The following is a 22,359-nucleotide window of genomic DNA, read 5'->3' as shown; positions in this document are numbered from 1 at the left end:
TTCAAACCAATCAATGTTGTGTAATTAACAAGGATAATCTGGTGTTTTTTAGTCGATGAGTAGTGCAGATATCACTGTAAAATCAATCGACAGTAAGGAGAATACTTACTTCCGGGTGTACAATTCTCCGTTATCCAATGGACGCTCGTAATACAATAGAGGTGACATGATCATTATCTTTTAAATAACGTTAACTAAAGGGAACAATCTATTTGACACGGCTGAAGCTCTGGCCTTCCTTAAAAACTAATTCATTTAATAAAAATCACAGTTGTATTACACACAATGCAGTTTTTTGAGAACAAAAATTCGTAACTAATGTAATTTTTACATTCTGACGGAATTTTTTTTTTATTATGAATACAAATAAAATAAAAGAAGCCTCTCGTGAGTTACTACAAGCTATAAAGTAGATTTAAAAAAACGTTTTATAGAATAAAAGCTCACTGCTGGACGTTGTAGAAATGCGTGTGTGCACCACGACAAAGGAGCCTCATTCACTTTACATTGGGGTTGTTTGCGTGGTGCCGACACGTAAATGTAACAAAGTTCGTGACTCCACCACGCATTGTGGTGTTAAGGAGTCGTGGTGGAGTCACGCATTCTGGTGAGATCAGGTTGGTGAAAGCACGCACAGCACGATAGGGAGTAGTACCCATAGAGTCCAGTAGAGGGCGGAGCCTGTGTGAAATATAACCAGTCAAAAGTGATGAGTCTGAAGTTCAGTATTTTCTGAAGATTCCACTAGTTCCACAGCATGATACTTGGCTACTTGGATACTTGGCTGTTCATTCCATGTAGACTTGGGTTATGTTCTGCAGAAAAAAAAAGTTATGTTCTACAGAAAAGCTGATAGTCAAGAAAAGATGGGATTTGTTTGTTTTTCTTTTCCTTTTATGTTTATTTTCATGGCTCTGTTGTTTAAGTTATCTTGTTAAGCTTTTTTTGGTTTTTCCTGTGTGGGCATGTGCGGGAGGAGGGAGGGAGGGGGGAGTCTAGTGAGTGTACTTTGATCAGGGCCGCCCCTGGCCAACTTGGGGCCCCAAGCAACATTGTGAGATGAGGCCCCCCCCCTACCGACAGGAGTAAAACAAATGTTTTTGGAAACAAAGTAGGCTACTTTGCAAATATAATTCCTGTTTATTATTATTATCAACACAGTTACTTTTTTATACAGTGAGGTAAATGGTAAATGTGCATGTATGTCGTTCAGTATGCGTACAAGTGAATACGTCTGCATTTCCTGCCAAATACTAGCCTCAAAAAGATTACAATATAATTAATGCAAATAAACTACTTCTACTACTACTAATAATCATAATCAATTCAATAATATAAATACTATATTATTGTATTGTAATATTGTTGTAATAGTCAAGACAAAACATGCTTATTACAAAAACTGATATTTCTTAAATCTGTATTCAAATGTAGTTCCCTCTGTCAATTCAATTCAATTCAAAACTTTTACTTATCCAGGTAAAATCCCATTGAGATCAATGATCTCTTTTTCAAGGGAGACCTGCAGAAAATGTGTCAGCAATGTATCAACAACTACACACACATTTCTATCAGTATTTCTCTGTGTTGTGGTTGACATGATGATGACTGTTAGGAGTTAAGGGGAGAGGCTGAGCATCACCATGAAATGTGCAAATTGACATACAAATGAATAAAAGGGGGAAAAATGCTCCATGTTTTTTAGGCTGTAAACTTTAACTGTTATGTAAGCCAACTAGACAGACAGTTTATCTCTCTTCCTCCTGTACATTAGCAGATAAAAGGCATAACATACTTAAATGAATGTTAAATATAAAATGCTGGAAATAACTGCATCTCCATTAGCCTATATGCTCTGCAGAGACTGCCTTCTTCATGTCGTGAATTGCAGCTGATGTTTTAATATGGCAATTGTCAATTTGACTTATACAACATTCGCAAGTTGTAAATTTGACTCATACAATAACCCACCTTCGAGTGATGCTCTAGTTTCTTCATGTTTTGTTTTTTTCCCCTCTTGCTTGCGCTGGACTGAAACTATTTTTTCACCGACATCTCTTCATCTGCACTAGTGGCCGTATCAAAGCCGTGATTGGTCAGATGTTGATTCATTGCAACGGTGTCGGGTTACAGACGTGCTCCCCTTGTCACCTCTCTCACTCTTGCGGGGGGGGGGGGGGGGGGGGGTGGGGGTGGGTGTGGTTTGGGGGGTGTGGGTGCGGAGAACTGCACACAGCAGCTGAGGCCCTCTGAGCGGGGCCCCCTGCACAAGGCGGGGCCCCATGCAGCCTGCGTGATTGGCCTGTAGGGAGGGGCGGCCCTAACTGTGATATTACAATGTAAATTAAATGGCAGTTGAAGTGGCCAGTTCTTTTTGTTTTTTTAAAACTTTATTTACATTTTTTGGAAAGTTTGTTACTGTAGTTTAACAAAAAGTTTAACTTTGATGTGACAGCAGAATGTATTTGCTGTGTCCCCTTTCATTTCCCATGGTAATATGACTAATATGTTTATTTATTATTTGTGGGGCAATTTAAAAGTTTTTTCCTCAAGGTTTAAATATCATGTGTTGAAATACACAACTGCAGTTCAAAATAAAAAAGTTACTTGCCTATCATTTTTGGACTGTATATCTGGAGAAACTTAATTTATAAAAGGTTGTCAACTCAAAAACTTGTATACCGAATGAGGGTAATTAAATACATACAACTTAAAATTCCTTTTAAATAATGTGGTAAAACTAATCGGAACAACTTAATTTTTTGAGTAATCAACTTAAAAAATGGTGTTTATGCCACCAATTATTAAGTAAGTGGTCATTAAAAACACCTCTGATTGTGGAGGAAAAGCCTTCTCCCCTAACTCAAATAACTGTTGGTTTAAGACAATTTCATTAGAAGTTGTCATAACTCAATAAACATTGATGCAAACTGTTGCGTTGATTTTCTTTGTTGAGCCAAAGCATTTGCTTTTAGAGTGCAGACATAAGACCAGCTAAGCTCTTCTGACCTTAGCTGTCATGTGGGCATAGTAATGCTGCCCATTATGGACAAGCAATTTTCACCCATTTATTAATTATACGTCTTAAATGTGATAACACCAATGTGTTTCCCATTCCCTAAACCTCCAGGGATGTACACAGTTTAATACTGGCAACTTCTAATTATGGGGGGGGGTTTGTCAAGCAAAGCGGATGGTGTAGTCCCAAACGATAGCTGAGGATTATGGGTAGTGTAGTGTCTTCGGCCATCCTAAACTCCGAAAAACTATTTGTTTCTCCGAATCGAAGGGGAAAAACACATTACATTACATTGCATTTAGCTGATGCTTTTATCCAAAGCGACTTCCAATAAGTGCGTTCGACCAACAAGATACAAACTTGAAGAAAACAGAATCATATAAGTACTAGGGGTGAAACGGTTCACAGAATTCACGGTTCGGTACGTACCTCGGATTGGGGGTCACTGTCGGTACGGGTTCGGTAAAAAGCAAAAGCAAAAAAAAGTCCCAAATGCATAATTCCAGGTTTGTTGTTATTTATTTGTGAACAGTAGTGCAAGTTTCAGTTTAAAAATAAGGAACTCTAACATTTTGAATAATTAACTGTATTACACTGTTAAAAACAAACCACAAAAAGCAAAAGCATTGTACAAAATTTAAACCAATCAATGTTGTAATTAACAAGGATAAACTGATGTTTTTTAGTTGATGTGTACTGCAGATATCACTGTAAAATAATTTGACAGTGAGGGGAATACTTCCGGTTTTATTATGATCCTACACATACACTGGACATCGATTCTAAATGTACAATATACTTCTAATCAAAAAGCATTTTAATGGCCAAACTATTCTACAATTTAGGATTTTCCAGAGAGGGTTATTTGTGAATATACCAAATGCCATGCCTTATGTCACAACTACAATACAATTACCAAACTGCTATGATACTTTCAAGGACGGGAAAGGTCTCTTTGCACTGCAGTATGACGGACAGCGCAGGTGACAGACTAACATTGCTGGACATAGTAATAGCTGATACTAAATATTGTTTGAGAGTGATGTAGCAGAGTTAACGTAAGGACAACTAAGTAAATATCAGTATCAAACAGTTCATGTAGATAGAAAATTGTGCAACCCACATTTTGCTGTCAAATAACTATTAACTTAATTTATAATTATTATAAATATTCATAAACCAGTAATGTTCTCACTATACTGAAGACCTTTGTAGACATAGCACATGAACTTGAATAGTAAACTAAAAAACTGAAATGTAATCTGCCATTGGAGTCTTTTTTGTCGACTACAATAACCTTGGAAATCTTATTTAATCGGATTATATCATTATCTCAAGAAACCTGAAGGTTATCAGTGCCTCCCGTTTTTTCCAGTGCAACACTGGTCTTGATCAAACAAATAAATGAGTTTGATTTTTGAGTTTTCCTGACTTGACAAAACATATCATACATAGATTGCAAATACTGTAGATATGGGGAGGAAACCAGGAGTATAAAAGAATCCGGAGATCCTTAGTTTCTTTCACAAAGGCAACATGGGCAAGCTACTTATCTGCGTTGGTAAGCTCATAGCAACTTTTCATACTTTGCTACTTGTGCATTGTGATTAATTTGCATTTGTACCTGAACCTGCTCCTTACCCTTCTATAATTATGTTTAATCTGTTTCAGGACTGGCTCTCCTGCTGCACGTGCAGCTAGGTAATTATAGACTTGATCCACTCAGTGTTGGTGTGATATTTCTAGATGCATTCACTGTAAAAAGGTTTCATGGTAAGAGCACATTTTTCCTATGTTTCAGGATCATCCTACATCCTTTCCTGTTATTTCACTAACTGGGGACAGTATCGTCCTGGAGCAGGTAAGTATTTCCCCGCCAACATCGACCCATGTCTCTGTGACCACCTCGTCTATGCTTTCGCTGGAATGGACGGCAATGCGATCAAGACCTACGAGTGGGACGATGTGAAACTCTACGGACAGTTCCAGAACCTGAAGAACCAGTTAGTACACACACACATCCTAAATACTGTGTGACTCCAGGCCGAATCGACACACATTAATAGACATAGGCATGTATGTAGAGACTAAATGTTTTTGCTGCTTGCAGGAACAGCAACCTGAAGACTCTGCTGGCCATCGGAGGGTGGAACTTTGGCACTGCAAAGTAAGTGGAAATTAATTATTTTATTAATTATTATTCTTGCCAATAGAAACGTGTAGCGCATGTAGAACCACTCTGACTTTCTTCCTGTCTACAGGTTCACAGCTATGGTTTCCTCTGCTGCCAATCGTCAGACTTTCATCACCAGCGTGATCACGTTCCTGCGTCAGTACGAGTTTGATGGTCTGGATATTGACTGGGAGTACCCTGGCTCTCGTGGATCCCCGGCTGCAGACAAGGAGCGCTACACCGTACTGGTCCAGGTCAGTCCTATTGCTATAAATTCCTGTCTTTAGACAAATTCAGCTTGTAGGTAGCCACCATTACCGCTGTTATAGTGTATAAACGGATTGCAATTATAAAAGGCTTTGGCCAAGAAATCTGTCCCAGATATGTTATTTTATTTTTCTAATTGGGTAATATGTTGAAATATAATCATCAAATGCCATTACAATTGAGGTTATAATCTACAAATACATATCCTTCCTTGAAAATGCAATTATTCAGCAACTGTAACTGTTTCTCCTTCACTGCTTGTTGCCCATCTTCAGGAGCTGCTGAGCGCCTTTGAGGCTGAGGGCAAGAAGACCAACCGTCCCCGTCTGATGGTGACTGCTGCTGTGTCCGCTGGAAAGGGAACCATCGAATCTGGATACCAGATTGCCGAGATTGGATCGTAAGTACACAAGCATTCACATGCAAACATTACAATTATTCTATTGAAGACAGCAATAACTGAACATTTAAACCCCATGTCTGGTTTGCCAGTGTGCTGGACTACTTCCATGTCATGACCTACGACTTCCACGGTTCTTGGGAGCACAATGTTGGAGAGAACAGCCCTCTGTTCAAGGGCCCCTCTGATCAGGGATCCATGATCTACTTCAATATGGTGAGTGAGGGCTCCTGCTGTAAGTCAATCCAAATGAAATAGCAGAACAGATTATCACACTGACCTGTCTCTCATGTGTAGGACTATGCCATGAACTACTGGAAGAGCAATGGTGCCCCAGCTGAAAAGCTGCTGGTTGGTTTCCCCACCTACGGCCACACCTTCCGCCTGGCTGGCTCCGACACCGCTGTGGGAGCTCCCGCTAGTGGACCCGGACCTGCTGGACCTTTCACCCGTCAGGCTGGCTTCTGGGCCTACTATGAGGTTTGAACTTATTTTTCTATGCTTGATTATTTCAAGACAGGAACACATACTGTACATCTGCTCACTGATATCACAGAGAGTCGCAAGTAGCTATTGCCTAAGATCCCAGGATGTGTTTTTATTACATGTGCCAAGTGCTAGCACTGTTTTAGACACTAAAGCTTTTATGTGCGCAGCTCCTCTAGCTTGGAAATACATATTCATCTGCAAAACATTTTGAAAATGAGCATTTTGGTTCCCCTGCATCATTTTAAAGCACAGCTGGATGAAATTATATGTGATACTCCTGGTACCTGTCATTGTGTATAGGTTTGTAAATTGTACCCCTGTCATTATGTTGTATGTGTCCTTTTGTTCTATTTCGTCCCTACTGACCGCCAGATGCAGTGCTTTAGCACTGGATATGTCCATCGCGCGCATGCGCAGCTCGAGTACCAATAACAACAAAGTCACCTGTGACCCACGTGACACCGGCTACATCAGCCGGTGTCGACAGAGGATCTGTTCCTTTTCATCTTCTCGCTGCGCGAGAGTACCTTGGCTACATTTTTTGTAGCCTACAGCGTTCGTTCGTTTGGAACATTTGTCAAGGATTCTCTGCAAACAGCTGGCTGCGTGTAGCTTCGCGACTCATCCAGTCGGGGCCGCGGGATTACCCGTCCTCCAGGAGCTTTGGCTGGCTGCGCAGAGACTTCGTTCGGACAGGTTGGTGTCGGCTTGGTTGGCGATGGCAGTGTTTCTACTCCCTCTCCCAGCCTAGTTGTCCTGATTTCTGTCTATTTGATTTGGGCTTGAGTCTTTTGGTGACGGAGGTGTTTTCGCTCCCTCTCCCAGGAGTATTGCTGTGCTTTTGTACTGTTTTGGCCGCGGCGTTGGGCCAAACTTCATTAGCATTGAGCTAAACTTCATTAGCATTGAGCTAAACTTCATTAGCATTGAGCTGTACTTGTTGGCTAGTTAGCAGTAGCGGCTGCAGCCACTCGGCTGATGCCGGGTTAAGCACCGGAGTTTCCCGTGCTGTATTTTTTTCTTTAGCTACAGCTGGCATTCGCCTTTAATTTAACCAGTGAAGGCAGTGTTCTCGCCCCCGCTCCTGGTAGACGCTAAAACTGCCTTGTTTATCCCGTTAAACAGGTAGCTGGTGAAGGCTGTGTTCCCACACCCGCTCCCGGTTACGCTGCATCTGGCGTTCGTCTTCAATTTAACCAGTGAAGGCAGTGTTCTCGCCCCCGCTCCTGTTAGGCGCTAAACGGCCTGGTTTTTTTCTGTTAAGCAGGTAGCTGGTGAAGGCTGTGTTCCCGCACCCGCTCCCGGTTACGCTGCATCTGGCATTCGTCTGTAAATTAACCAGTGAAGGCAGTGTTCTCGCCCCCGCTCCTGGTAGACGCTAAACTGCCTTGTGTTTTCGGTTTAAGCAGGTAGCTGGTGAAGGCTGTGTTCCCGCACCCGCTCCCAGCCTCTCTGCATCTGGCTACCTACAGAATGGCTCATTCATGTAGCGCCTGTATGGCTTCTCTCGAGCCCGAGGACGGCCACGACCGTTGCCCCTCTTGCCTCGGCCTCGAGCATCTAAGGGAAGCTCTCACGGTAGGGGCCTGCATGAACTGTAGCTGCATGCCCCGGGCACTCAGAGTGGCTAGAATCACTGAGGTGGAACGTCTGGCGGCAGCCAACGGACACCTCTCTTGGTCACATCCTCCCCCAGATCAGTTCGACCGTCCCTGGTGACTTGAGGGAGCGATGGCCATGGGTGCACCCCCCAATAGGAGGACTAGGAACAGGCTGTCCTCTAAAGTGGATCAGCTAGCTACCGACATGGACACGATGAAGTCGCTCCTCGTGGCCCTTCAGCCAGGGCCCGGTATAGGGGCTGCTAGCGTGCCGCCATCGCCTCCCTGATTCTGGCTCCTGACGAGGCTTTAAGGCCTGAGGTCAGGTGCCCTCAGCCTCAGTGCAGGGTCACGGATGGGCTGCTCTGTAGGGCCTACGACGCAGCGGCACGCATGGGTCGTATCGGGAACTCCCTCTCCCATCTAATGCTGGCCGTCTCCGCCTCGCTGCAGCAGGCTCCGGCCGAGCCTTCTTTGCTGGGCCTCAGTGATGCATCACTGCAGGCCTTTGCCCTAATGACTAGGGAATTGGGACGAGTTATGTCTTTTCTGGTACAGACTCGTCGCCAGGTTTGGCTGGCCCAGTCACCACTAACGGAGACATGTAGGAGAGTCCTCCGTAGCGTGCCAGTCGAGCCAGGGGAGCTGTTTGGGTCAGCTGCCCTGGAGACACTGGAGCGCGCTGCCCAAGTGAGGCAGACCAGGCAGAAGCTCTCGGGTCTTCGCAGACCCGCGGCCACTCCCGGCAGGCCCAGGGGCCGCTCTAGCAGCCGCACTCAGCCACCGGCTTACTGGGGTGGTCGGCAGAGTTCCCAGCGGCCCACTCAACCGGCCAATGACTTTCGTGCCCCAGGTCGCCTGGCTTCCAGGCGGCCTCGCACTTCAGAGCCTTACCGGCGCCCCCCAAGGGGCTCCAGGGGCCGGGGGGATAGGCCCTGAAGTCCCGGGGCCGGTCGTCGGCTGTTTTTCCCAGCAGCAGCTCAGCTACTGGGATGCCTGTATTTCCGACCCTTGGGTGGTTTCCACACTAACCCAGGGCTACGAATTGCAGTTCCGACGCCGGCCCCTAGCCTTCGGCCGGGTCAGAATGACAGTTGTCAAGGACCCGGCGAAGGCCTTAGCTCTAGCCCAAGAGTTGTCCGTCTTCTTGGCCAAAGGCGCAATCGAGCCAGTGGACCCCCTGCGGCAGGGCGGGGGGTTCTACTCGGCGTACTTTCTTGTGAGCAAGAAAGTCGGCGGATTCCGTCCAGTTCTGGACCTCAGAGGAATCAACAGATTCCTGAGGGTACTACCCTTCCATATGCTAACCACAGCAGACACCCTTCGTGTTGTCACACAGGGGGAGTGGTTCACAACCGTGGACTTGAGGGACGCCTACTTCCACGTGCCAATTGCATCCCATCACCGGAAGTTCTTGAGGTTCGCCTTTCAGGGCCGACATTATTAGTTCCGGGTGCTTCCCTTTGGTCTCTCCCTCTCCCCAAGGGTGTTCACCAGGGTTGTTGAGGCAGCGCTCGCTCCCCTGCAGGCACAGGGCATGAAGGTCCTGCCATACCTGGACGACTGGCTGGTTTGCGCGCCGTCCCGGGCCCAAGGGGCCCAGGATACGGCGCGCCTCTCATCCCACGTAGCCCGGTTGGGCCTGACAGTGAACACCGGGAAGAGTTTCCTGGACCCTTCCCAGCAGGTCACTTATCTGGGGATGGTCCTAGATTCGGTCACCATGAGGGCCTACTTGACACCTCGTCGTGTGGACGACATTTCCCACCATCTTCGCATCTTCAGACTGGGCAAGAGGGTGCCTTACATACAGTTCCTCCGGCTCTTAGGCAGACTGACAGCTGCCGCAGCCGTTGTGCCCTTGGGCCTGTTATCACTGCGCCCCATGCAGATGTGGCTGAACAGCTGTCACTTGGACGCCAAGTGGCACAGGCACAAGAGAGTCAGGGTGTCTCAGCGGTGCCTCCACTCTATGTCCCGCTGGAGGGACAGGGCCTATCTTCTGATGGGTGTGCCCATGGGCACCATCCCATCCCGCCGGGAGACTGTCACTGTGGATGCGTGTCTCTCGGGGTGGGGTGCGGTGTGGCAGGGCAGGACCATGCAGGGTCAGTGGTCTGCCCAGGAAGGTGCACGCCATATCAATGTGCTGGAGCTTCGGGCGGTGTTGCTCGCACTCATGCACTTTTTACCCCAACTGGCGGGCAGGCATGTGCTCGTTCGTTCGGACAACATGTCCGCAATTGCCCAAATCAACCACCAGGGGGGCACCAGGTCCGCACAGCTGCTCCGCGTTTCGCAGAGCCTCTTGCCTTGGGCGCTCCCCCGCCTCACCAGTCTGCGGGCAGTTTTTCTGCCAGGGGACCTGAATCAGGTCGCAGATTTCCTCTCACGGCGCAAGCCTCCACCGGGGTAGTGGAGGCTTCACCCGGAGGTGGTGGAGATAATTTGGAGCCTCTTCGGCAGGGCCGAGGTGGACCTCTTTGCCTCGGAAGAGTCGAGGCACTGCCCCCTCTGGTTCTCCTGGACGGAGGTGACCAGCCCATTGGGTCAGGATGCCCTGGCGCACGACTGGCCGGACACTCTCCTGTATGCCTTCCCGCCGTTGCCTCTGATACTTCAGACGCTTCAGAGGGTCCTTACTCAGGGGCACAGGCTCCTTCTAGTCGCCCCCCACTGGCCGGGGAGAGTCTGGTTCCCACTGCTACGCAGTCTCTGCTGCAGCCCACCGTGGCGTCTCCCCGACAGGAAGGACCTTCTGTCACAGCTCAAGGGTCAGATTTGGCATCCCGATCCTCGCCGCCTTCAGCTCTGGGTTTGGCCTCTGCAGGGCCCAACCCACTGTTGAGCGGTGTCACGGCATCTGTCAGGGAAACTATCCTGAATGCCAGAGCTCCATCCACTCGGGCACAGTATGAGTGCAAATGGAGGCTCTTCTCCCACTGGTGTGTGAGTAAGGCTGAGAATCCGGGACATTGCTCCGTGGCCACCATTTTAGAGTTTCTGCAGTCCCTTCTGGATAGTGGACGTTCTCACTCCACTTTGAAGGTGTATATGGCTGCTATCTCTGCCCGACATGTCGGAGTCGATGGCGCCACAGTGGGGCGCCACAGGTTGGTGTCCCTCTTTCTAAGAGGGGCTCTACGGCAGCGCCCCCCTAGCACCCCAAGGGCCCCGGCTTGGGACCTGCCCCTAGTGTTGGATGCCCTATCATCTCCTCCCTTCGAACCCCTGGCCCAGGTCGGGCTTAAATGGCTGTCCCTGAAGGCAGCATTTCTGCTTGCCATAACCTCAGGGAAGCGAGTCGGAGAGCTTCATGCCCTCTCCGTAAGTAGTACATGCCTGAGGTGGAACTCCGATGGCTCGGGTGTCACCCTCTGGCCGAATGTGGCGTTCCTGCCCAAGGTGCTTCCACTAGCCCACTCCAATCGGCCTATCCAGCTGGCACGCTTTAACATTCCACAGGAGAGTGGCACACCTGAGTTGCTGTGCCCTGTGCGTGCCCTGAGGGCGTATATTGATGCTACGGCCTGTATACGACAGTCAGAGCAGCTCTTCGTTTGCCATGGCGGCACTAGGAAGGGTCGTGCTCTCTCGAAACAGCGGCTGTCCCACTGGGTGGTGGATACCATCACATATGCCTATGGGGCCAGTGGCCGCCCCCCGCCATCAGGGGCCAGATGCCACTCTACAAGAAGCGTCTCAACATCGTGGGCTGCCCTAAGAGGGGTGCCCCTGGAGACCATCTGCGCCGCGGCGTCATGGGCATCTTCTGGCACATTCTCCAGGTTCTACCGGGTCAATGTCGCCACTCCTCACCCCCTGGGGGTGGTCTTGTGGCCAAGCTCCGCTGCATCCAACTAGGTGAGTAAGTGCTTGGATTCTTCATGACATGGTTGGTATAGGTAATCCAGTGCTAAAGCACCGCCTCTGGCGGTCAGTAGGGACAAAATAGAACGATAGTTACGGCTGTAACTACGGTACTATGAGTCCCGGATGACCGCCAGAGTTTCCTGTCACTCAGAATTCTTGTGTGCTCGCGAGAAGATTCTGGGAACAGATCCTCTGTCGACACCGGCTGATGTAGCCGGTGTCACGTGGGTCACAGGTGACTTTGTTGTTATTGGTACTCGAGCTGCGCATGCGCGCGATGGACATATCCAGTGCTAAAGCACCGCCTCTGGCGGTCATCCGGGACTCACAGAACCGTAGTTACAGCCGTAACTATCGTTTTCTGTTGTAATTCTGTTACATGTGTAACCAATGTGCGGCAGGTCTCTTTTTTACCTGGATAAATACAGGCTAAAAACAAACAAACAATATTGTGTTTTCTAGATGCCTAACTTTAAACCACCCTCTCCCATCAGATCTGCACTTTCCTGAAGCAAGGAGCCACTCTGGCTTGGGACAGCATCCAGGAGGTGCCATATGCCTTCAAACAGGGAACTTGGGTTGGATATGACAATGTTAAGAGCTTCCAGGCTAAGGTATGAGGTTGTATTTTTCACGATTTAAATTCCTGTCACAAGCCTTTTTGTTAAGGTTATTTAACATTTGGTTATACCTGTCATCCGCTTTATAGATTCAGTGGTTGAAGCAGAGCGGTTTTGGTGGAGCCATGGTGTGGAGTTTGGATCTGGATGACTTCAGTGGCACTTTCTGCGGCGAGGGAAAATACCCCCTGATCAACACCATCAAGAGCGGACTGGGAACTGGAGCTTGTATGCATACAAAACACACCTTGATAAAAAGCCTTTTTTGGTTGTTTACATACTTTTAATTATTGTATTTCTCTCCCCAGCCTGCACATCTCGTACTGAGCCCCTGGCTCCAGTCCATCCAGCCCATCCCACCAATGTTCCAGTCCATCCCTCCGCTGTTCCTGTCCATCCCACCGCTGTTGTGCCTGGCGGTGGTGGCAGCAGCAGTGGTGGCAGCAGCACTAGCTTTTGCGCTGGAAAGTCTAACGGACTCTACCCTAACCCAACCAACAAGAACCACTTCTATGAGTGCAGCCATGGAAAAACCTACGACCAGCACTGTGCTACAAACCTGGTCTTCGACACCAGCTGCAACTGCTGCAACTGGGCTTAAACTACCCATGGTTGAACTTCAAACTGGTTGTTTTAGTAGCTGGGTCAACTATCATGTAACATAAAACCACCCACATGAGGCCAATTCAAGAAGATCTCTGTAACACCTGTTACTGATGTAACCAAAAATAAAAATCACATTTAAAGCAACTTTAGATATCTGAATCTTTTGTGTGTGTCCTGTTCGTTTTTAATCAGTCAATTCATTACATCAAAAATCACAGAATGAAAATAAATGTATTGATGCAGAATAACTGTGATCATCAAGCATGAGCAACAGAAATGTTTCTTCCAACATGATGCAACAATCTATTAACTGCAACATTGCACAGAGCAGAACAGCAAGAACATGGAGTGTGTGTATAATAAGTCAAGACGAACATGACTGTAAAATAACAGTGACAGCACCAGCAGCTTCCTTCAGTACATTACAACAATTCCGCAACATTTGTTAGTGAACATACATAATTCCCATGCCAATGTGATGACAAATTAAGACATTCTGTAGAGGCAGGAACATTCCGGGTCTAACATTCACATTTGCTTATTGTTTATTATTTTCTGAGTAGTGTTCTCCAGATGAATGTCAAGATAAGGATGCCATTCCTCAGAGGGAGCACACAAAGACTTCAGACACTGTGGGAAGAATGGCACAATAAGGAGAAAAGAAGAAAAAAAGTACATCTCATTAAAATCCCTGCTTTAAATGCTTCCTGTATAGACAACATGCACACCTTGCAGGAGTTTCCTACAGCGACAGCAGGGACCCAGAGAAGCATGAACGCATTCATGCACCATCCAAGATCCAAACCCCAGTCTGGAAACTGGACATTTCCATATGATGGGGGCACATAGGCTATGAAAGACCAGACCAAGATTACCTAAACATAAAGGTATTGGTAAATACAACATCCAATCCTTTTCATTAAAGGCATCCTGAGCCTATAGCCCGAAATGGATGAGTAAATGCCCACATTTCAGATTTAATGTCAACTGACAGAAATAGCAACTATTAAGATAAGAGATAAGATAAGAGATAAGATCTTTCATTTGTCATTGTACAAGTACAACAACATTTAAATGTGAACTCAAGGTGCCAATGCGCAACAACAAGACAATATAAAAACAAGGAATGGGACTTAAATGTACATGTACATGTACATAAATAAATAATAAATTAAATTGCACGATTCCCCTCGTATTGCACGGAAGACATGATAACTTAAATATTAGCAGCGTTAAGTGCACATATGGCCCTGGGAAAGAAACTAAACTTGAGTATGTTTGTCCGGGAAGACATGGTACAGAAGCGCCCGTCTGAGCGCAGCCGTACAAAGTCCTCGTTACCCGGGTGGTGTGGGTCCTTGAGGATCTTGACTGCCTTCTTAAGGCAACGAGAGCCTTCACCTTTCTGATTTTATTAAATCAGAAAGGTGGAATTACTGCAGTATAACATGTAAAAAATAAAATGAAAACTAAGATGTTGTACTCATAACAAGGATGCATGGACTGATGAAGAACCAACATGCATGCTCTCCACCAAAGCCACACACACACACACACACACACACACACACACACACACACACACACACACACACACACACACACACACACACACACACACACACACACACACACACACACACACACACACACACGCCCGCCCGCACGCACGCACGCACGCACGCCCGCACGCACGCACGCACGCACGCACGCACGCACGCACGCACGCACGCACACACACACACACACACACACACACACACACACACACACACACACACACACACACAGTTAGCAAGGATAATATATCTGACAGAATTCATATATCCACTGCCAGTAGATCTGGTGTACCCTTGTGACACATGGCAGGCCCAAGAGGAAGACAGTGACACATGTCCCAATAGTCAATGAGGTACGTTTGGATTTGAAGTTTTCACGGAAAGCATCCGACAGGCAGGTGGTGAGCACCTCTAAAAGACAAGAAGAGAGGTGAGAATTCATGAGCCAATTAAACAGTTACAGTGATTTGTTGATATGACATAGATACAGTGTGTAGAAAAAGGCGCTTTGGGTACGAGGTATGATAGCAAAGCCACTGGTAAATGACAATCTCACCTAAACATCTACACTGAGAGTCCAGGCCAACTATGATGAACATAAAAAAAACTAAGATGGACCAAAGAGGGAAGTTTAGCCAAGGTGTCTGGAAATACAATGAATGCCAGGCCAAATCCTGTACAACAATAGAGCACTTTCAGAAAAGAACATCATAGCAGATTTTTGACATCTTGTCTCAATCAGTCAGTTATATGAAAGATGCCGACCTTCCTTCACCACTGCTGCAACAGGCTTTCCGTAGATGTGGGCCATATGACCCAAAATTGAGAAAATGTCAAAGCCTGCAAATACACTCGTAGCTGTAACAGAAAATTACAATAGTCACTCCAAATTTAGAGACAGCTTACAGAATTTCTCACACTGTATATCAAAGGTGCCACTCAAGGCGTTTTATACACCTTAAATCTTGCTACAGAAAATGGAAGCTGTAGATGACTCTCTCCGAGGACTCAATGGTCCAACTGTAAACTGACATAGTGTACTATGCACAGCACTATACATGGTATTGTTATGTCTTAAATAAACTCTGACAATATCCTTCAGCTTTGAAATAGTGCTTCAAATGTATTTTCCTACCATGGTTTAAGAGGGTTACAACAACTGAGTCCAAGAACATGTTGTTGTGGAAGTTGCTATAAGAAGCAAGAGTCACAATTCCACCCATACCAATTGAAAGGGAAAAAAAGTCTGAGTTGCTGCATCCTTCCAGACCTGAAACACACCAACATGACTTAAGAGAGTGATATAAGACATCCTTTGTAGGACAACTCAACTCTTCTTAGCCATGCTACCGGCATGACTGAAGGAATGGCAATATTTGCAGACAGAAATATTTCAACAAAAATTGGGCAGATTGCCTTAAAAAAGTGTACAGACATGCATGTTTCCCAGATGATGGGGTTAGGGTAAGGTTTGGGTTAGGCTTGAACTTTGTATCTAGCACCAATCTAATCTGTGGTATTAGAGAAAAGTATTTGATCACAAAACAAGTTTTCATCTAGCACCATCATCAGTTCACAATGTATATTTTCCAATATTCACCATCAAACCTAATGACATTGCCATAACCCTTAGCTTTTTGTTGAGAGCTAATTAGTGCATTTCAGTATGTAAAAGTGCTAACCTAAGATAATTAACATTCAAACATTATACTGTACCTGCTGAACATCAGTATGTTAGCATTGTCACGTATGCACCTACCTGTGCTTCTGTCAGTTTAGTCAAATTGTTTTGGGAACCAATGTAGAACTCTATCCCGTCTCTGGCTCCCTCTAGTGTCGCACCTCTGATCAGCAAGATCAACACATGGGGAAACGTAGCTGGAAAATAAACTACCTGGATAGACAAAAGACATGATTTCATATTCTGAACGTGTGATCTCATGATATAGTTATGCAACTGCCTTTATTTATAAGATATTTAAAAGTGCAAAGTTAACCATGGCATGTACATTGTTGTTTTGTATGTACGGGGTGAGTGGATATTCAGATAATGTGGATAAGGACTTGGGGTGGATGTTGTCTTACTTTGCCAGATGACTTGATGCCTCTGATGAGCACTGCAGCACTGTTTCATCCATGCCGCTGGATCTCTGCAGGGCCACACGGCCGAGGAGGAGAGACATCTGAGCATTCAGCCACAGCATTTATGATAAGTGGGCGAATTTGTGTTTGTAGTGTGTAATCCTTACTCCTAGTACTGCTCACTTGGGCTCTGCATGGGAACTGTGATTGTGTCAGATGAAGGACAGGTGGTGTTCTCCTGAGTCCAGTTGGTCACTAAAACGCCACTTACATTACAGTACACTAGAGAAGTAAAAGAAAAAAGACCAAATAAGTGAGAATTTACAAGCATTACTTAAGCTTTGGTCTGAGGTGTAAAGTGCACAAGAACAAGGTCATTTCAACATAAACGCAGGTTTGATCCTCAACTCCTTAAAATATGGAAATAATAAAAGCACCTATAGGCGTGGTGCTGCAGTTACTGTCAGGCAGACTGAGGCAGTTGGACCACGGCAGAGGAAACTGGAAGGAGGCGAACATGTAGTACAGGCTGTAGACGATGATGAGGTTGCAGTAAATTGACATAAACATGGTTACTAAAATCACGGAAAGGCCAACACCTGGAGAAGATAACAGACTATAATGCTGGACTATACACTTTAATAAGTTATTTGGAAAGATGTTTTACTTCTTATCCCCACTGAGCACCTACAACAATCATTATTTTCTTTTAGGCAGAAGAAGACCGAAAAGCCACTATTGAAAATCTTCTTTTTCATTATTATTACATTATTAAAACAAATAACTGAAGGTTGCAGTCTTTAACATATCTACTGTTAGGCTTACCCTGCATTATCGACACTGCTCTCCAACTGTTAACTGGATCCCTGGCTGCAGAACTGACCAATTGCATTTTCCAAGAAGAAAAGAGAAATTACACATAAAACCAACATCAGGAAATAGGGAATGAGAAAGGCACCTGCTCACAGGCATGACAGCATGTTTTAGTGATGATGACAGTACTTACAACACTGGCATCATTTTTGTTGTTGTAAATAATTACCGCCCCCTTGTTTATAGGTTAAATATGGAAATCTCCAGATATTTCCCAGGCCAACAGCGAAGCCTATCATGGAGAGCATGTACTCTGTTGGTCCAGTTTCCACGCTCAGGATTCTCATCACCTTCATCTATACGAGAGTCCTGCTCAAAGCACAATAGACTGTATATATAAAGGGTGGAACCAGTGGAGTATGTACTTAGTAGTGAAGGAGAGAGAAGCTTCCGGTATGTCCCCATTCAGAAGTCGATGCTACAGCTGTTGAGCCGGAAAGAGATCCAGGATTTGATCTTGCATGACAGAGAAGCTCAAAGTAATGCTGAAACTCAGTACAGGTAATTTTCTGATGGCATTTATTTTTAAAACAATTATTATTACAATAAACAGTTATTTTCTGGAGAAGATCCTACCATTGCTATCATTGTCTTTGTTGATGACTTTGAGATATGCAATCCTCTGGGCACATCTAGGAAATAACACAAAGTCACAGCTGTGTACTGGGTGTTAGCTGATGTTCCTGCACTGCTCAGATCTTCTCTGACCTACATCTTCTTAGCAATTCTCTGCAGGGCTGAGGATGTAACAATATTTGGTTACGGTACTGTACTTCTTCTTCGAGTCCGTAGCAATCTCAGATGTCGTTCTGCCAGTATCGGGCACAGGCCACAGCTGATGGGGTAGGTTCTGCCAGGTCTTCTGGACTGCACCGGGGGGCATCGGCACATTCCAGTAGGTGGGACATTGTCTGCACTGATCCACGGCTGCACGTGTCTTCTGTGGTGTAGTTCCACACTTTCATCAGTGTTTTGCACCTCCCCTGTTCCACACGCAGTCTATTAAGTGACTTCCAGGTTGTCCAGCCAAGGTCGTGGCCACTAGCGAGGCATTCTGTTGGTGTGATTCCTCTGTCCAGCCATTCAAGAGTTCGTGTGTCATTTCCTTGCCATTCATCTTCCCAGATGTTGGTCCTTGCTGCTTGTTTGGTTGTCTGGAGGGGCATGACTGTCTGCACAAAACTGGCTCTGGATCGGAGCCTGCGTGGGGGTGCTACGTGGCCATGCAAGGGGTGTCTGATGTCTGTCTCCTGTGTTCTCCGTTCATCTTGAGCGATACCTAGTCGTCTGATGTGCGGGGGAGAGATGCCGGCTAGCGCATAGAGGCACGGGACAAGTGTTGTCTTAACGCATCCCGTGATGATGTGGCAGGTGTCATTCAAGGCTGTGTCGACCAGTTTGGTGTGACGTGATCGGCTCCAGCTTGAGCAGGCATACTCTGCTGTAGAGAAACACAGGGCCATGGCAGTTGCACGGATTGTTGGTGGATCTGCGCCCCACTTGTAGTTCACTAGTTTGCGCCGGATGTTGTTGCGGGGTGTTGACCTTGGCTTTGGTGTTCTCCAGGTGTTTCTTGAAGGAGAGTGTCCTATCCAGTGTAACACCAAGATACATGGGATGCGTATGGTTGGACAGTTTGTGGCCATCCCAGGTGATGCTCAGTTCTTTTTTAGCGTCTCGGTTCCTCAGGTGGAAGCTGCATTGTTGGGTTTTTGATGGGTTGGGTTTCAGGTGGTTGTTATTGTAGTAGCTTGACATTTCTTCTTCTGGAGGTCTACTTGTTGGGTGGTGATGAAGAGGTCATCTGCGTAGATGAAACGCTGGCATTCTGGGGGTAATGGCTGGTCGTTTGTGTATATGTTGAACAGGAGGGGGGCCATTCTTTTAGGCTTTCCACTTGCTCCTCTGGTCATTTAACTGGACGTAGACCCAGCTAGCGGGGAACGTTCTCACAACTTTGGCTAACATTACCAACAGGTTCTAATAAGGTTATAAAGAAACGTTTTAATCTGATGTTCAAAGAACCTTTTTAGGATGTTTATTTTTTCAAATAATGTTCCTATAAGGTTTAAGGTTAACTAAGGCATAACGTTTTAACTGCAACATTCAGAGGATATTTTGAGAATGTTATTGAGGCCTGAGATGACAGAAAGTTTTTTTTATAAAATGTTCCTTTAATGTGATATGTTAACAAAGGTGGAACGTTTTGCCTGCAAAATTCTAAGGATGTGTTTTGGACGTTGTAGGGGTAACACCTTAAAGATGTTCTTTATAAAACGTTCCCTCAATGTTGCATGATAATAAATGAAGAACATTCTCCAAGCAACATTCTGAAAATGTTTTCAGGATGTTATTGAGGCCTGAGATGACAAAGTGTTTAATAAAATGTTCCTTTAATGTGATATGTTGACAAAGGTGGAACGTTTTGCCTCCAACATTCTAAGGATGTGTTTTGGATGTTGTTGGGTAACTAATTAAAGATGTTCTTTATAAAACATTCCCTCAATGTTACTTTGCCCCTTTATGTGAGGTCGGCCCAGACCCTGGGGGGTTTTAAATCAACACTTAAAACTCACTTTTTCTCTCTGGCTTTTGTTTAATTATTTATCTATTCATTTATTTATTTAGTTATTTATTTATTCATTTTGTTCTTTATTTTAATATTTATAACATAACATAGGATTTCATAAAGTATTTTTAAAATAGTTTATACATTATTCGAATATAGGAATAGTAGATAGGATTACTTAAAATATAGTACCTTATTTCATCTTTTTTCCCTTTAGACCCTTGCGGTTTATTCTTAAAAACCCTTACCCTTACCCACCCCCCATTTTCCCTATGCTGGTCTATGGCCTTGTAGAGGGTAACGGGGTACAGAGTCGCTTAGATAAGCGGGGGAGTGCATCTGACGAAGAGATAGGTTGTTGTGCTCCCTATCTCTGTTTCTTATCTGTATCTAATAGAACTGTTCGGGTCTTGATAGATTGAGTGGAGAAGTTCATGAGATCTTTCTAGAGGGTTATCAAGAATAACTTTTATCCAATGACCTTTTCCCTCTCTGTCTGTGTCTGTGTATTCTCTTGTTCCGATAAACCCAGCCAAATCTTTTTTTCTTGTTTTGTATAGATATCTACGCCGGGATCTGGAGTCGAGGCTGATCCTCTTGCTGTAGTCCTGTGTCTTGGATCCTCTATCCTGAGTTCTGGATTAAGTCGTGGACTTCGGGTCGTGGCTGAACCTGTCTCTGCGGTCCTGCCTTGGGTCTCGTCATGCTGCTTCCCTGATGGCTTCCACAAGATTGTAGCTGACATCCTCGTGGATTCATCTTCTTATTACAGACACATGCATTTCCTAACATTCGGTCTATATGCTGTAAAATGTATTATCTCTTGGATTTACAAACGGCATCTATTGCACGTCTGTCCGTCCTGGGAGAGGCATCCCTCCTCTGTTGCTCTCCCTGAGGTTTCTCCCATTTTTCCCCTTAAACTGTGGGTTTTCTCCGGAAGTTTTTCCTTGTACGATGTGAGGGTCTAAGGACAGAGGGTGTCGTTTTTCTCATACTGATATTCTGAACAATCTGTGCTGTTGTATTTGCTGTAAAGTGTCTCTACTGTAGGCTATTTTTATTATATGTACAGCACTTTGGCTCGACCAAAAATCGTTTATAAATGTGTTATATAAATAAAACTTGATTTGACTTGATGATAACCAAAGAAGAACATTTTGAAAGCAACATTTGGATAATGTTTTCAGGAGATTATTCTTTTTTTATAAAAACGTTCCTGTGATGCGAAATATTAACACAGTCATGGTCAACGTCAGATTTATTTGTCGTGCGCTTTAAAAAAACAAACTTGTTGCATTTGTTTGAAAATGATGTTTAAAAAAAATCTGATGTCACCACATTTTCATTTTTTTTTAAAAAACAAGCACGTAATTCATGATATTGCATGTTTGCGTAGGCATGTCTGAGTTCCCAGCTAGACATTTTTGGTTCTAAAAACATTCCGAGAATGTTACCATTCATTGTTCTAGGAATGGTTTCATCGAGAAGTTTCATTTTGGTTCCTAGAATGTACTTCTGAAAGGTAGGATAACGTTCTCTAAAAACATTCTTAAAATGTTTGGTGATAACATTGTTCGAACATTATACCCCAAGTGTTTTTGTTGTTTATGCACATATCTATATTGTCATATGGATCGAATAACACAACCAAAGACAGACATATAGAAGAACGGACCGACTATCACTGCCCGTCCCTTAAACCCGTTAGTGTTTTTATGTGTTTGTTTCTACTGTGTGTCTCTCTCTCTCCCAGCCCCCTGCCTGCTGGTCTGCTCTACACGGCTGGGAGCAATCTCCAATCAACCACACCTGCAACCTGCTCATCAGCCACACTATGCACTCATTCCCTGCCGGATTGTTGCTGTGAACGGATTGTTGCGTGCCGCTCTAGCTTTTTGCCAGCATATTCTTTGACAACTTTGCCTGCTTTTGCCTCACACTCATTTGTATGTCTCTCCCAGGAGGAATCCATGGCCTTCCACACTCCCAAGACTAGCCAGGCCTCTCCCACCCTGTAACAACTGTTTCCCACTGCTGCCATAACCAACCTCCACTCCCAGCTCCCCTTTTCTAATAAAGAAATATTACTTTCACCAGCTGATTCCGAGTCATCCTTGTACATGTGTTAATAGTCAAATTCCAATAGTTAAGTAAACTATCAAAATCATCCTAATGACCACAGTGGTCAGTCCAGTTACCCAGGAATTTTGAGTTGAACAATTACA

The 22,359-nt window shown here is 45.2% G+C and overlaps 1 protein-coding gene and 1 pseudogene across 1 annotated transcript; one reads left to right on the top strand and one right to left on the bottom strand.

Moving 5' to 3' along the window:
- The first annotated feature begins 4,547 nt into the window (after nt 1-4,547).
- LOC117447183 (acidic mammalian chitinase-like) lies at nt 4,548-13,064 on the top strand. Its single transcript, XM_034083856.1, has 11 exons — nt 4,548-4,580; nt 4,691-4,720; nt 4,821-5,022; nt 5,130-5,186; nt 5,281-5,446; nt 5,735-5,859; nt 5,952-6,075; nt 6,157-6,339; nt 12,317-12,436; nt 12,532-12,670; nt 12,751-13,064. Exons 1-11 carry the CDS (start codon nt 4,556-4,558, stop codon nt 13,041-13,043), a joined length of 1,464 nt encoding a protein of 487 aa, XP_033939747.1. The 5' UTR covers nt 4,548-4,555; the 3' UTR covers nt 13,044-13,064.
- Nucleotides 13,065-13,649: 585 nt separating this feature from the next.
- Nucleotides 13,650-18,150, bottom strand: LOC117446147 (sodium- and chloride-dependent neutral and basic amino acid transporter B(0+)-like; annotated as a pseudogene).
- Between the last annotated feature and the right edge of the window lie 4,209 nt (nt 18,151-22,359).

The sequence above is a fragment of the Pseudochaenichthys georgianus genome, chromosome 5 (assembly GCF_902827115.2).
Source record: "Pseudochaenichthys georgianus chromosome 5, fPseGeo1.2, whole genome shotgun sequence".
Classification (NCBI taxonomy): Eukaryota; Metazoa; Chordata; class Actinopteri; order Perciformes; family Channichthyidae; genus Pseudochaenichthys; species Pseudochaenichthys georgianus.
The sequence above is the reverse complement of the archived record's forward strand: the minus strand, read 5'-3'. Positions and strand labels throughout refer to the sequence as shown.